Source organism: Drosophila nasuta, chromosome 3 (assembly GCF_023558535.2).
Source record: "Drosophila nasuta strain 15112-1781.00 chromosome 3, ASM2355853v1, whole genome shotgun sequence".
Classification (NCBI taxonomy): Eukaryota; Metazoa; Arthropoda; class Insecta; order Diptera; family Drosophilidae; genus Drosophila; species Drosophila nasuta.
The window spans coordinates 17,615,341-17,630,245 of NC_083457.1; the positions used below are offsets into that span (position 1 = coordinate 17,615,341).

At 33.5% G+C, this 14,905-nt stretch overlaps 3 protein-coding genes and 1 long non-coding RNA gene across 7 annotated transcripts; 1 reads left to right on the top strand and 3 right to left on the bottom strand.

Annotated features, from left to right (window-relative positions):
- Nucleotides 1–498: 498 nt before the first annotated feature.
- On the bottom strand, nucleotides 499–3,074 carry LOC132793338 (ras-related protein Rap-2c). The gene is made up of 4 exons (XM_060803195.1): nucleotides 2,689–3,074; nucleotides 1,201–1,338; nucleotides 975–1,092; nucleotides 499–727 (listed from the first exon to the last, which is right to left on the bottom strand). The coding sequence occupies exons 1-4, from the start codon at nucleotides 2,821–2,823 to the stop codon at nucleotides 570–572; spliced, it is 549 nt and encodes a 182-aa protein (XP_060659178.1). The 5' UTR covers nucleotides 2,824–3,074; the 3' UTR covers nucleotides 499–569.
- Nucleotides 3,075–4,159: 1,085 nt separating this feature from the next.
- LOC132788012 (large ribosomal subunit protein uL11) lies at nucleotides 4,160–5,424 on the bottom strand. Its single transcript, XM_060795296.1, has 5 exons — nucleotides 5,361–5,424; nucleotides 5,237–5,298; nucleotides 5,078–5,151; nucleotides 4,844–5,024; nucleotides 4,160–4,410 (listed from the first exon to the last, which is right to left on the bottom strand). Exons 2-5 carry the CDS (start codon nucleotides 5,271–5,273, stop codon nucleotides 4,205–4,207), a joined length of 498 nt encoding a protein of 165 aa, XP_060651279.1. The 5' UTR covers nucleotides 5,274–5,298; nucleotides 5,361–5,424; the 3' UTR covers nucleotides 4,160–4,204.
- Nucleotides 5,425–6,420: 996 nt separating this feature from the next.
- On the bottom strand, nucleotides 6,421–13,824 carry LOC132788010 (UDP-N-acetylglucosamine--peptide N-acetylglucosaminyltransferase 110 kDa subunit). Of its 2 annotated transcripts, none has more exons than XM_060795293.1 (10): nucleotides 13,799–13,824; nucleotides 13,414–13,717; nucleotides 12,313–12,523; nucleotides 12,046–12,229; nucleotides 11,806–11,874; nucleotides 11,539–11,735; nucleotides 9,102–9,297; nucleotides 7,308–9,039; nucleotides 7,063–7,243; nucleotides 6,421–7,000 (listed from the first exon to the last, which is right to left on the bottom strand). In XM_060795293.1, exons 2-10 carry the CDS (start codon nucleotides 13,547–13,549, stop codon nucleotides 6,742–6,744), a joined length of 3,165 nt encoding a protein of 1,054 aa, XP_060651276.1. In that variant the 5' UTR covers nucleotides 13,550–13,717; nucleotides 13,799–13,824; the 3' UTR covers nucleotides 6,421–6,741. The 2 variants fall into 2 exon arrangements, with proteins under 2 accessions (XP_060651276.1, XP_060651275.1); XM_060795292.1 differs by having other exon boundaries at nucleotides 13,778–13,818.
- LOC132788015 (uncharacterized) lies at nucleotides 10,822–14,575 on the top strand. Of its 3 annotated transcripts, XR_009632613.1 has the most exons (4): nucleotides 10,822–10,987; nucleotides 11,054–11,256; nucleotides 13,932–14,069; nucleotides 14,130–14,575. It is a non-coding gene; the product is annotated as an uncharacterized LOC132788015 (long non-coding RNA). The 3 variants fall into 3 exon arrangements; XR_009632612.1 differs by having other exon boundaries at nucleotides 10,822–11,256; XR_009632614.1 differs by having other exon boundaries at nucleotides 10,822–11,256; nucleotides 14,140–14,575.
- The last annotated feature ends 330 nt before the right edge of the window (nucleotides 14,576–14,905 follow it).

A 14,905-nucleotide genomic window follows, 5' to 3' on the forward strand; every position in this document is an offset into this window, starting at 1 on the left:
AAGTTAAAATAACACCATACTTTTTTTCAAATTAGTTACGAAACCATAAATTGGACGTCCAAGATCAATTAATGCTATAATTTCCGGGTGGAAAATTATCTGTATATTAGTTTGATGCTGAGAAGACGAAAATTGTTTTCAAGCTGCCGATGTGTGCTTGTGCTTTTGTCCAAAAGCTCTTTAAAGTCAGGAATGCATTAGTCATCTGTAAAAAATCAGGTTTTAGAATGAAATCACACACGATTGGCCAATGAACACTTTTTCATCTCCAATATTTTTGTCAAAATAACGAAAAAACGAATAGGATTTATTTATATATCCAAGGTGTACCGATTTTCTAAGAATGTACCAAATGAGGTAGCCATGATTCCATCGAGAAAATTGTTGCATTCACAATACACACAGAAAAATCACACTGGAAGAAAGCCACGATATATGAGGAAATTCTTTACGTAGTATAACTGTTGACAATAAGTCTGAAGTGTGAAGCTGAACAGGTATTATCATTATGACATACATATAAGTGATTTTTATTTTTAACTATAATTATCTTAGATATTTACAAATTTCTATAAAAGCGTACAACAACAGTATTTCTTTTTTTGTCGTTTTTCTTGTGTTAAATTCATTTCTCGAACAATCGTGGCAAAGACTTCATTGACATTTATTCGATCTTTTGCTGATGCTTCAATAAATGGACATTCCCAAAGTTGTGCCAAGGCATTTCCTGAAATGGATAGACAAATATACGATTATTACCAGGCAAATAAGTCTAAATAGTTATTTTTTAACATCTGTTATTTCTTTTTCAAAAATAAAATATGATTCTAAACAATGTCTTAAATTAGATTACTTTACTTTATTAGTTCTGCTCTATATTCGAAAAGTTAAAAAGATTAATAGTGACTAGCTTAATAAAAACCTTCACATCTTATCTTAAAGTGTTTGATAAATTAAAGTACAATGAAAATTACCTTCAGCAGTAGACACCTCTCTTTGGCAGTCCAAATCGAATTTATTCGCTACAAGCAATATTGGAGCTGGCTGACTTCCTTTAACGCGAGTAATCACATTTTTCATACTAGAAATATCCTGAAAATGCAGAAATGTGACAAATAATTTTAAAAATCAAAATGGAATAAAGTAATTTTAAAAATTATTGAATTTCAAAAAGGCGAATATTTTGTAATATAGACCTACCTGAAATGTTTGATGATTAGTCAGCGAATACATCACAATAAATCCATGTCCATTCTTAATGTAGAGATCTCTCATGGAAGCAAACTGCTCCGTCCCTGCCGTATCCAGTATTTCCAAAACGCAGGGAGAGCTGTCCACCTAAGGTAAAAGTAAATATATGTAAACATTATAAGTATTTATACTCAAACTACAAAAATGTGTAAGGTATTCTTGTGACATTACACGATTTATATAATTAAAATATTTGTACAAAGGTAACAAAATGGGTTCATTTAAAATTGACAACGCCTTTGTCGAAGTAAGAGAAGAGGAGGCTAACTTACGAGACTACCATTGAGTCATCATAACATATGTAAAACTACAAGAGGCCTCAGAAAACAGCTTAAAATGAACTTAACATTAGGTTGGTTTGCTTTGTGTTCTTTTTTTTTTGTTTAATAAAATAAAATCTATGAAATAAATGTCAAGTTTTTCATTGTCTAGAGTTAATTCAATTAACAGGCAGGCAACATGTTTTTCCAACTGTTTTTGCAGTTGGACAACAGCAGGATTGACCTGGACTATTGTCTGGACAGCACACACCAATATAGTAAGCATTCTAGGCATTAGGCAGTCGCTGCCGGCGTTATCTATCTTTGGCAGTAAATACACCACCCATACACTGACCCGCCCGCCTATGTCATGCGCGAATAAAATTGACGCGAATAAAACGTGTAGTTTGTTGCTGTCTTGACAAATGCTCGTCGACGCGACAGTCCAGTCGCAGCCACCGGTGGTCGGTGAGTCGACAACAACCATACAGTCAGACATAGCCACCACCCCGACCGACCGACGCAACACAACCACAACACAACAGGGTATTTTCACACACATATGCATGTATGTGCATATATACAAATACATGTATGTATCTACATACACACATGCACACAAATGTGTCTGCTATTATTCTACATACAGACACATTACAAAATGAACATAAACGTTCTACCAACGACGACTTTAAAGTGCATTTATCAAACTTAGTTTGTATGCAGCGAATGCATAGCTTGTTGTTTCCCAAAAGGAATACAAGTTTATACACATGCATGCAGACTCACACACGCATACGTACGTTGTATGTTGATTCTCAATGTTTAGTATTATACACCTACATGCAATATGAGTATATGTTAATGTACGCATTACACATTTAAATGCAATATATGCATGTAATAATATATGATATTTTATGTATAAGCATAAATACACACATACAAACCAGTATATTATACATACGTTTGTACATTCATCTATACTTATGTATGTACATATATCTATGCATGTAGATACGAAAATGGTAGATGAATGTTCTTATGAATACATACATATGCACAAACACAAGTATAAATGCTGATTACAAGATGTGTGATGCATGCATACACTTGAATGTACATATCTACTTATACATGTATGGGACGTATGTATGCAAAAGCGTATGTAACAAACCTCTATTTCCTTTCGATAGAAGTCCTCAATTGTGGGATCATATTTTTCAATAAAACATCCCGACACGAATTGAACAGTTAGGGCCGATTTACCAACTCCGCCAGATCCGAGCACAACAACTTTAAACTCTCGCATGTTTAAAACACAATCTTTTATAATGTACAACGGATTGTTTCACAACTTAAAATTATATATTTAATGCTTCACTTAAAGAGAAAAACGATTCATATACATTTGCATTGTGGAGAATTCAAATAGATGAATGTTAATGAACAACAAAATACGATGAATGCAATTGCACGTAATGACAAGATTATTTAGTTTTTATTTTTCTGGCAGACAGTCATTATACTCATATGAATAGACACTGGCATTCAGTGAAAACGGACACTAGAGATGAGTAATACTTAAGTAATCAGTCTGTGTCACTGAACTGTCTTTGAACATCAGAATGTAACGATAAAATAACTATAAAAATAAATACATGAAAGTCTGTGTCGTTAACACATGTTTCTAGATTATTCAATAAAACCTGTTCTATTGGAAACTATACCCAAAAATAATATCAAATTATTAGATAAATGCGGAACAATTGAAATACATTGCAACTTCTATGTGGGTTGTGTAATTGCTACAGGAATTACAACCGATTAATATCGATCAATTTCACTCAGATCAGTAAAACAATTCGTAAGGCAATCAAGAAATTGATATGTAGTACTTTTTAAATGTATTATATTATCAATCACAATAAACGATAATTATTAAATTCAGAATTACAAACAATAATGAAAGAAATACTATATAGAAAACTATTACATTCCACAATTTCGCATAAAATGTGACTCCCTCGCGTAATTAAAATTAAATTAAATTAAATTTCCCTATTCAAAATTATTTCTAAATTTAAAAGATCTTGATTTTAAAAATGCTATTTTTAATATAAGAATTCTAAATAAATGAGCGCGGCATTCATCGATTAATATCGGTAAAAAAAATTATTTTTCATTTCTTTGTGTGTGAGCTGTTTTTGGAAAAAAATTTATTTAACATTAATTTTCTCCTACGTTAGTTTCTTCTATTAAGCACTTCTGTAGATCTATATACGTTAAATAATATGGTAAATCAATCCTTAAATTTATTTTATATGAATTGTTAATATGAAAATTAACTCGAATTCTAGTATCTGCCGTGAGTTCAAATATACAAATCAAGTGATCTGAAATATTTCAACGTGAAAGAATTTGTGATTTGAACCAATCCACTAAATGTCTGATATTATCGATAACACATGATTTGCCCATCGAAAAGTACCTGATAGTTTCTTTTAGCGCTCCGGCAATGACAAAATATGAACTAAATTCCATAAAGCTATTTCTCAGAGATAGAATTTTTACGTTATATTCCCGATTCTTAAAATGATGTACAGATACTAATTTAACATGTCTTCTATTGAATATTTCACATCACGAATTGTAAAATAGCAGATTTATTAAGTGTTCAAAGAAATTAATATTTATTCTGCTGGGACTTCAATAGCTCCATTATTGAGGTCGTCAATAACATCATGAGGGTGCTTTCCGTCAACAGTGCAACCAACACTTTGGGCAGTGCCAAGGACTTCCTTGCAGGTTCCCTTCAGCTCACGCGCCATCGACCTAGGTCTCATTGTACGAGCGATAGCCAAGATATCATCAAAGGAAATGTTTCCACTGTGCTTGACTGAAATACGTGGTAGAAAAATTGATTAGTGAATATTTTAAAGAGCGTGGCTTAAGTAAATGCTATATCTCTACCATGCACCTATCAGTTAAGCTGAAACCTTATCACTTCCCGTACACCTTAAAATACCTTTGTCTAACTTTATTTACTTTCGGTTACACGTGCGAGGCGCGGATCAAACTCACTTGGACACTTGACATTCTATTATTCTCTTCTAAAAATTTAATGAATCGCACTACCACATTTAAAAAGCAATATCCATGAATCTGCTTTTAGCTGTTAACTCAGTAAATGATTACATGTCTACTGAACATGATTTTAAACACATTATCCAACTGACAATTGCATTTTGGAACTGGCATTCGACCTGGCCAACTAAACACAACAATAGTTTTGACGCTTTTATCCATTTTCACAAAGATTCTTTACTTACTGTTCTTTTGCTTCTTCCTATCACGTGGAGGTTCCTTCAATGCCTTAATAATCAACGAGGCAGCTGATGGTACCACAGAAATGGTAGCCTGCCTGTTTTGGATGGTCAGGCAGACAGTAATCTTCAAACCCTTCCAGTCCGAGGTGGCCTTTGCAATATCATCACCAACTTTTTTGGGAGACTGAAACAAGTGTTAGCATCGGGCAAAAATAGAGATAAAATGAGAATACTCACCAGACCGAGAGGACCGATTTTGGGAGCCAGAGATGAAGTAGCTCCAACCTCGCCACCAACGCAGCGCAAGTAAACTAAAATCATTCAAAAAAACAAAAACTTAAATTTTGCCGCTATATTTGTAAACTTAATATGTAAACAATTGAAACAGAAACCTACCTAATTTTACTTCCGTGGGATCGAATTTAGGAGGCATCTTTTTATACTGGTGGTTTGAACCGCTGAAACATAAAGATTATTTATTAATTTAAAGATTTTTTATAAGCAAAATTCGACGACGTACCTTCAGCTAAAATGCCAAAAGGAGAAAGAGACATCAACACGGTTGTCAAATTGTGAGTGATTTCCGGTAAAAAGATGGAGAGTATCCGCTATTTGGAACAGTGAAATGAAACACATTTTTACCATGTTTGATATATTGCCATATATTTAATAAATTTAGTGTGTATTTCGTTAAATTGAACTACTATTTATATTTATTGTCGCCTAGTACATTTACAATTTTTTATATTATTGATCAAATAAGAGTGTTTGTAAGTTACCAATAATCATTTTCTTTATTTGACAATCTTCATTTGATTCAGCTTTACGCCGATTAATTTGACTGAATCAGATGGATAGCCAGAGGCCCAATGTGCAAAAATAAGAACAAAAAATACTAATAATATATATGTAGAGATATATAAATTAGTAAATATATATATATTGTTAAAGAAAATTAATAATATTAAAATATGAATATTAATAATTGATTAAATTCTACAGTTAACTTTATATTATTATTAAAGCGGGAATATGAGGTTGTTGCCTGTAAGTCTGATTAAGTTGTTCAAGTATAAACCTAATTCAAAAATAGTTGCGCCAATTTTTAGCTATTACATAATCTTCTCTTTTCATATTTATGTTATCGATAGTATGGCACTTCATTGTTTGTTTTATTTTATTTCTTTTTTTTTTTTTGTGGCAGGTATTTCTAAAATATCGCAACATTTAAATAAAAATATTCAAACTTTCGTCTTTTGGTTGCTCATCCAATAATAATTGTTATTACACTAAAGTACAAATTGCTTTATCTTGTACATATTTGACTATATCCACTTTACCTTATTTGAATGCACACTTTTTGAATTGAGAAAATTAAAATAAAATAAAAATGTTGCTAAATTTAAGGCGATCCCAATCCGCTCAGCAGTTGCGGTTCACTTTAGCTCCAACGCTGGTGTTCTGCAACTTTATAATTATAGTATCATTATCATGAGATATTTTCTGGCCTCAACAAATCAAATCCTGTTTTCACAATGGAAATTAAAAATCAAACAGAAAAAACAAAGCTTATTGATTTTATATGAAGGATGTGATGATGCTGTGTTCAATATTAAGCGATTTATTTTTTGTTTGTTTCTAATACAAGGTAACGTCTTATTTTAAAAGGTCAAAATGTTTATGAGAGCATGTTAAATTGATCAAAAATAAGAATACGTGTAAATAGTTACACTTTAATTGTTTCTTATACAGAAATATTTTTTGTAGGTATACATGAAACATACATATATATATATGTCACAGAAATTCAAACTAAATAGGCATACGCTCTCCTCCCCATCCCCAGTCGTAGTTCTCCAACTCTCCCAGTCTGCTTGCTCCACTTCCAAAGTTTATAAACTTTATTCTGCTGCAATGTGATCGGGTAGTTCATTTCTTTGAAATCGTTTCCACATGCGCGAAAACAGATTTTCTAAGCCTTTGGCATATTGTGAACAGTCGAACAGTGGACTGTCGACTCGTGCTTTCCATACTTTAGCTCGCAAAGCTTTTAAATATTCTCTATCCGTACCTAAGCGAATTGCGATGTCTTGATATTCATCTCGGCTGCGCGCTATCAATTCTGGACAACCAAGCGTAGCTAATTGAGATGCAGCAACTCTGTAATATGAAGGAACATTATATGTATAATCAATTTAGAATGATATATTAGAAGTATATACCTGGAAGCTAATGTCTCGCCGGGTAAGGTAACAACTGGGGTTCCCGTCCATAGAACGTCCATTGATGTTGTATGGCCATTGCACAGAGGAGTATCTAAGCAAATATCAGCTAATTGACCACGGCGAACGTGTTCTTCTTTGGCGGCCACATTTGAGAATATAATTCGATCAGAAGAAATACCTAAGAATATAACATTTATTAGATTTCGAATAGGATTTCATATTTAGTTTAAAGCTAAACTTACCCAAATCGCTGACAGACTTTTTAATATTTTGCTCGCCAACCGCTGGAAACCGAAGCAGCCACAACACAGATTTCGGTACATTTTTTAAGATAACCACCCAGGACTGCAGAGTTTGGGGATCGATTTTATAAAGTTGATTAAAATTACAATAAACTATAGCGTCATCGGGTAGCATATATTGACGACGTGTGGTAATAACAATATTTTGTGGAACCTCCTCTCCCGTTGCTGCCTTATTGTTTGTCTGAGTCGTAGCCAAACCATTTTGCACGACGACACCATTCAATGATGTTTGCACTTGACCAGAAGCTATCATTGACACAATCTGTGTAGTGCTTGGCAACTCCGCCACTTTAAGGGTAATTTCGACCGGTTTATTTGCATTTGCAACGACTTCTTTGATCTCCTTTACTTCAGTGTTTTCAACCAAAGGTGACAAGTCCGTGGCATTGATGACGGCAACATTATCGACAACGGAAGATTGCTGCTTGTCGCAAACAATGATACGCTCTTTAAGATGCGGAAACATTTGCTTGTGATCGCCAATGAAGTACGTGTAAGGCATATACGAAAGCTTCTCGCTGTACTGATTGGCCAATTCCATGGGACTGGTTACAGCATCGGTGATAATATAATCCATAAAACTAGCACCACTTGTGCCTGGATAGCCAAGCCACATCACTTGAATGGGGGCCGGTCTCAATGCGAATATTTCATTTCGTGCGCCCTTGGTGTAACCATTCATGTTCACTAAAATGTGGATGCCGTCATTGTAGATCTGATCAGCAGCTTTCCCATTGCAGGGCATGACGGAAAGATCAACAAAATGTTCAGCTTCACGGCTAATCTTATGCCGGAACGTTGTACCATCATCAGGACTGAGGGCGTAGCAGAAAATCTCAACTTTGGAGCGATCATGCAAACCTGGCACTGACTGCATCAAATGTGAGGTAGGATGATTACCAAAATCAGAGCTTAAATAGCCAATCTTAATGCGACCGTCACTTGGCAATTCACGAGCAAAAATATATGGTTGCTTGTGCAGCACATGCACCTTTTCCAAGCAGAGATTTGCGTGTCTTGCGGCGATCGCGCGCCGGAATTCATGCGTCAATGGATATAACATTGAGTGATGCGGATGTACCGAGGGCAACCGATTTTTGTCCAATTGCTCTGCTACAATGCTCACAAGTTTCTTCATACGAACATCATAATCCGTCCAATCGCAAACAATTTGCAAACAATGCGCCAGATTACAATATGCATCGGGAAAGTCTGGTTTTAGTTTGAGTGCTGTACGATAAGATTGTATGGCTTCGGGAATATTTCCCGAATCCTTATGAATGCTGGCCAAATTGCTGTGCGCGTCGGCAAAGGCCGGATTAATTTGAATAGCTCGCGTATAACATTGCAGTGCACCACTGACATCCTGCAATTCCTTTAAAGTGTTGCCCATATTGGAATAGGCATCGGCGAACGTGGGCTGAATGCGAATTGCTTCCTTGTAATGCATGAGGGCCTCCTTCAGTTTGCCTTGTTGTTGCAACACCGATGCTAGATTCGAGTGTGCCGCAGCAAAATCGGGAAACACTTCAAGAGCTTTTAAATAAAGACGCGTGGCGTCCTCAATGAATCCTTGTTCACGCTTAATGTTTGCCAAATTGTTAAGTGAGTCGGCATGGTTGGCACAAAGTCGCAGAGCTGTATTGTAGCAATCTTCCGCTTCCTTGACCTAATAAATAGAGAGAGACCGTGAAAGTATTGTTCTAGATGCTTTTATTATATTGTTCTTACCTGCCCTTTCTCTTTGAGCGCATTTGCCAGATTGCAATAAGCATCGGGAAAGTTAGGTTGCAGTTCAATTGCTCGCCGGTATGTGTCGATGGCCAAATCAATAAGGCCTTGCTCATAATAGACACACGCCAGGTTGCCATGAACCACAGCATTGTTGGGTGATAGATTTAGAGCTCGCAAATATGCAGCCACAGCCCTAAAATTAAAAATCGTTTCTTCTTTTAAGACGAGTATTTTAATATAAGTATTTTTTGCCATAAAGAGGGAAAAAGCTAATGCAAAGCTTTTATAAAAAACACAGTTTCAAAACCTGAAAATCGAGAGGTATGCAAGTAAAATTATAAATTGTTATTCTCCCCATCCTCTTGCTTATATAAATATATCGTAAACAAAACCTGCAAGTGCAACCAGTATATCTTATCTTGAAGGAAGTTGCGGTATGGCAATGGGGCCTGATAAAATAAACATCAAACATAAACTTGAACTTATCTTTCTGCAATCTATTTATAGCCACTTGCATAGAACAAAAATAATACAAATTGGTTTAACAATTAAATCGGACGATTAAATACTCTAGCAAGCGAGGACATAAATATTTTAATACAACTAAATTTAGGCAATATGTGAATACTTAATAAAAAAAAGTTAAAATTATTTGAACAAACAACTTATAAAATACTTTACCGTTTCCAGCATAATCGTAGGAAATTTAAATAACGTAAAGGATTTTGATTTCCATTTGTACTTTTGTTAAAATGTTGATTTAGTCTAATGGGAACAATTGTATAAACAACTACGCATTGGCAATCCATGATGAGAGAAATATATACATATATGCTATATCCGCACTGCAATATTCAAATACATCGCAAACTTTTCCATTCAGGAACACACTCGGAAACAGCAAATGTGTGAACGCATTTGTAGTCAGTTAATATTTAAGCAGATTCTAAAATTATAAGGCCTTTCAAATTTCTTGGACTTTTAAACGCAACAACAAAATAAAGACTTCGGTAAGCCACCCACCAAAAAAAAACCATATGCCATTATTTGAATTATACAAAATTACGTTGAAGATCACTTTTACACCCTGTAAACGTAAATAATAAATTAAGTGTCAGAAGAATGTCGTAAGTATTTGTGAAGTAGCCAAAACACATCAGGTATATAGGTGGAATAATTTTTCAGTTTTGATCTTTGCAGGCTTTTTATTATAATTTGTTTAACTATTTCATGAGTTATCAATAAGGTAACAACATAAACTGATTTTTATTGCTAACATTTTTCCAGGGTATACACATGTCTTTACCGTGAAAATGTTTGCTTAAACTATATGTGTGTATGTTTACTATGCAAAATTCTAATTATGTTTGTATCGAATATTAGATGACGCACATCACAAAATAAAGATCGCATCCATCTGAGCATATTTTAGTATGTGTGCACACAACAATTAACTTTTACATTGGAGGTCAACAATTTTGGTGAAGGAAATTCTCAATAGAAGTATATATGTATGTATATGAAACAATAATATAGGGTGTTCCAACATAGAAAGATATTTTTAGACCTAGAGTGAAGTACGAGGCGTGCTCAAGAATAATTATAATACGGAGAGATTACGTAAAAAATTAAATATTAAAAAAAACAAATAAATACAATAACAGCAATATATTCTCTGAAATAAAAATTTTGTCAATTTTTATTTTTTTGCCAATTTTCAATGTCATCTTTAGTCGAAGAAAACAAACAAGAAATTTATAAACAATACGAGGCACCCTGCACATTCCCATTTGGCCTCTCACAATATCTTTGCCAAAATTTGAAAGCGTCGCAAGCGCCACAAGGCAACACAAGGCATATCTTGTCGACTTCCATGATAAACAGTTTGTGAAATAAGTTTTCTTTTATATTAACTAACTTATAATGATTATCTAAAATTTCATATCAAGCTGAGCTGCTAAAGAAAATTCAATTGATCAGATTGGGTCTCCTAATAATTAATTTGGACAAGGTATCAAAAAAGAGGAAGCAGAATCTCTTTCTTCAGATGAATGAATATTTGAACCTTTCAATTGTTTCTTAAATATTTGTTTTAATTATTCTAAACCAACACACCATAATTAAGAAACGCTGCTGATATTAAGCGCACAAGGTATGTATGTCTAAATTCTTAAATTATTTATTATTTGACCCAAAAAATGTAATAGCTCTAGCATCTACAATCACTGAGATTTAGATAGATACTGGCAGTGAGACATAAGCATAAGTTAATAATATTTGTCCTTTATAAAAGTCTTCCTAAGTGTTTGTAATGGGTTAAAAGAAAGCAGGGTAATATAGTTGGTATTGACAAAAAAAAATAAATAAACAGGCCACAGAAAATAATCATAAAACTTTCAGTTCAACTGTTTTTTTAACAGCAAAATGTACTAACCTGTCGAAAATTCTGGCCTCTTTAAGCACATTTCCTAAGTTAATATATGCGTCTAAGAAATTGGGATCGAGAGTTACAGCTTTTTCAAAATGATGAATAGCTAGCCAGATTTCGCCTTGCGCATTAAACACACAGCCCAAATTGCTCCATGCGACGGCAAACCCTGGGCAGGTTTCAATTGCCTTCAGGTAACAGGCCTACAAAAATAATAATAGTTTAAAGACTTGTACTCTTGCCGCTTTAACTATGAAATTAACTATTACACACCTTCGCTTCCTCTAAGCGTCCTAGAGCTTTAAGCAGGTTTCCCAAGTCGCTGCGCACACAGTACAAGTCCTGCAACAAAGATTGTAGGTATTGAGTATTTGTAATCATTTACAGAGCTATCATTTACAGAGTTATTTGCTTAGGACACTTTAAACATTTTTAAAAAGAATAGACTAACACAACATTTCGCTCGACTATAGATTTGAAATTTTGTTACAAATAATCTATTGATGTACTTACGGGATTATATTGCAATGCTGTTATATAAGCTTGCACTGCCGACTCCATATCGCGAGCGGCAACCAAAGCAGCCGCCAAGTTAATATATCCATCGATAAAGTCGGGCTTTAATCGCACAGCTCGACGATAGTTATCTAATGCTTCTTGCAGCTGTCCTCGCTCCTTATAAACATTTCCTAGATTGCTAATGAAACGAGAATTCGGTTAATTAAAATTACTTTTAAGAGTAAAAATACATGATTCAAATCTATGATCGAAATAACTCACCTATATGCTTCTGCAAGTAGTGGATTTTGTTTTATTGCCAAAGTCGAAAATTGAGCGGATTTATCGAGTCGTCTACATTGAAAATGAATTGATGATAAGAGTAATAGCACTCCGGTGTTGGTGCTGTCTTGTCGCCATAACTGCATACAATGCTTTTCCGCATTCTCATAATCTACAGCTTGATATTCACGATGCGCCAACTCCAGCAGTCCTTCAAACAGAAAAAAATTTAGTTAAATTAATGTTATTATAGTGTTCTTTGGTTTTGTATAATATACATAATAAGAATAAACTTTTGTAAAGTTGAAACGGTTGTAAAACTAAGTTTTCTTTCTAAAATTTATATTTACACTATATCTCATTAAATTCTTAAATTTTTAATAATTTAATTTTATTACATTGGAAATGATTAGGATTAAATCATCGTAGTATCTAGGATTAAATAATCGAAGTATATTTTTAATCCATTTTCACCCCAAAATATGCTGACTAAATTTACGTTAAAACTATTTTTCATATCTTTTAAACTCTTTCATTCTTAGATTTAAGAAAAGAAAAAAGTAAAAAAGTGGAAAGTATTTTTTTAAGCGGCCAGGTTTGGGACAGTACTTTATTGCATGTTTTTGTTTTCCGGTTGAAACAAATAATAAATTTGTTATCAATGTGTTAGTTAGTAAATGGCCCTTTTTTTCACAATAGTAGAAGTGATACTAAATTGACATTTGATTAACGTCAAAGATGTGAATCATTTGCACTATCTCGTAGCGTTATCAGTCGCATAATTGATTGTAAAACAATAATGACAACCCTAAAAATTACATACATATTTTGGTTTAGCTTTTGTAAATTTCATTAAACATAAAGGTTTTTGTCACAAGGTCAACATACTTTTCTAACTTACTGTATATTCTCACACACAAACTTAAGTACACATACATAAGTTGATGGAATTTTCCATAGTTTTTTGCGTATGCATTATTATACATATATATGTATGTAAATAAGAATTGATGTTCACATACATATAAATGAGTGCACATTCACACATAATGATATATACCTAAGTACATGTGTATATAAACTTGTAATCAATCCGCTTACCGACAGAGGACAGCGATGGATTTTCATTTGATTTTCCAACTGCATTGTTGTTAGATAAATGATTTTGTGGCTGCTGCAGTAGGGAATGTGTCGAGGAGTGCTGCTGCGTCTGTTGACCCTGTCCTTGAGCGTGCATCTTTACCGTTGGTTCCTCATATATATTTTGATATATATATATATGTATGTAAGATTGATAGACGATGTTCAAAACTTTTTGTCTAAAATCAATAAATCACAATCAATGGCAATGGCACTGCAAAAAAACACTTTCACTCGATTCACAGTTTAGGAACCAATCAGTTATCTGCAAATACAATATACCATATTTCATAAATAGCAACAGAAAATTATAAAAAGGGCTAACAATTTTAAAACAAAAACAAACTCTTCACATCTCCTCCAGCTGCTACAACAAATAATAACCTTACATTCATTGATAATCAGCGTGACCGCAATTCGGCTATTCTTTACGTCTTGGAATATACCAAAATATACCGTTTTATATTTGTTCTGTATAGGGTATGGAAAATTTACGAAAAATGGGCGTAAAAAGACTCAACTTTTGAAGGATTTTGTCTCTGTTTGATTAAATCGAAGCAAATTTAGAAGCTATTTTAAAAACCATTCCAACCAACCATTTAATATTTCCATTGTGGGTAAGTAATTTGGGTTTTTCTTTAAATACATTAACAAGTGTTCTTTACTATATTATCTAGTATTTTTTAGTTTCGTGATGCTAACGTGTAAAATTTTACTATATTCGGCGTTAGCTTTACGTTCTTTTGAAGGTTATATGTACGTACATACGTAAGTAAAATTAAATGTACATTCAACATATGAACATGCATACATAAATAAATTGAATGTCATATTAAAAATTTCGATGCCAACGTCGATAAAAAGACGCTAGTGTTTTACTTTTAACAATTTATACTGTATTGATTCTATAATATACACATATCATTTTGTTGCCAAATGTTTCTATTATTTGGGGACCATTGTTGATATGTATAAAAATTGTTTTCCAAGGATTTCTTTAGTTCACAGAAACCGCCTTTAAATTGTTTTCAATAGTGTTCGTCAAATGATGTTTGGAAACATACACACATGATGATAATTTGTCATAATTCCGAACAGATTTATTCCGTCTTAAACCGCTTCATCCTTAAAATGATCCAAAAATTGATAAATACCATTAAAAATTTCTTAAAACAAGTTGGCAGTGTCCGCGTTCGAAATGCTCGTCGATATATTGCTTGTTTGCCATTAGTAAAAAAATACTTTTTGATATCGCAAAAAATAATATACCATGAGGGTCAGGTCACACTGCTGAACTATGTATAGTACTTCCCAATTGGGGGCCATGTTCGATATAAATAATTTTGACTAATTTACACCTATTGAGTAGTAATACTGTCATGCATGCCGTCATAGAGGGTGGTTGACATGAAGTTAAATTTTGTAGTAAATAAATATAATTTAAAATACTTTG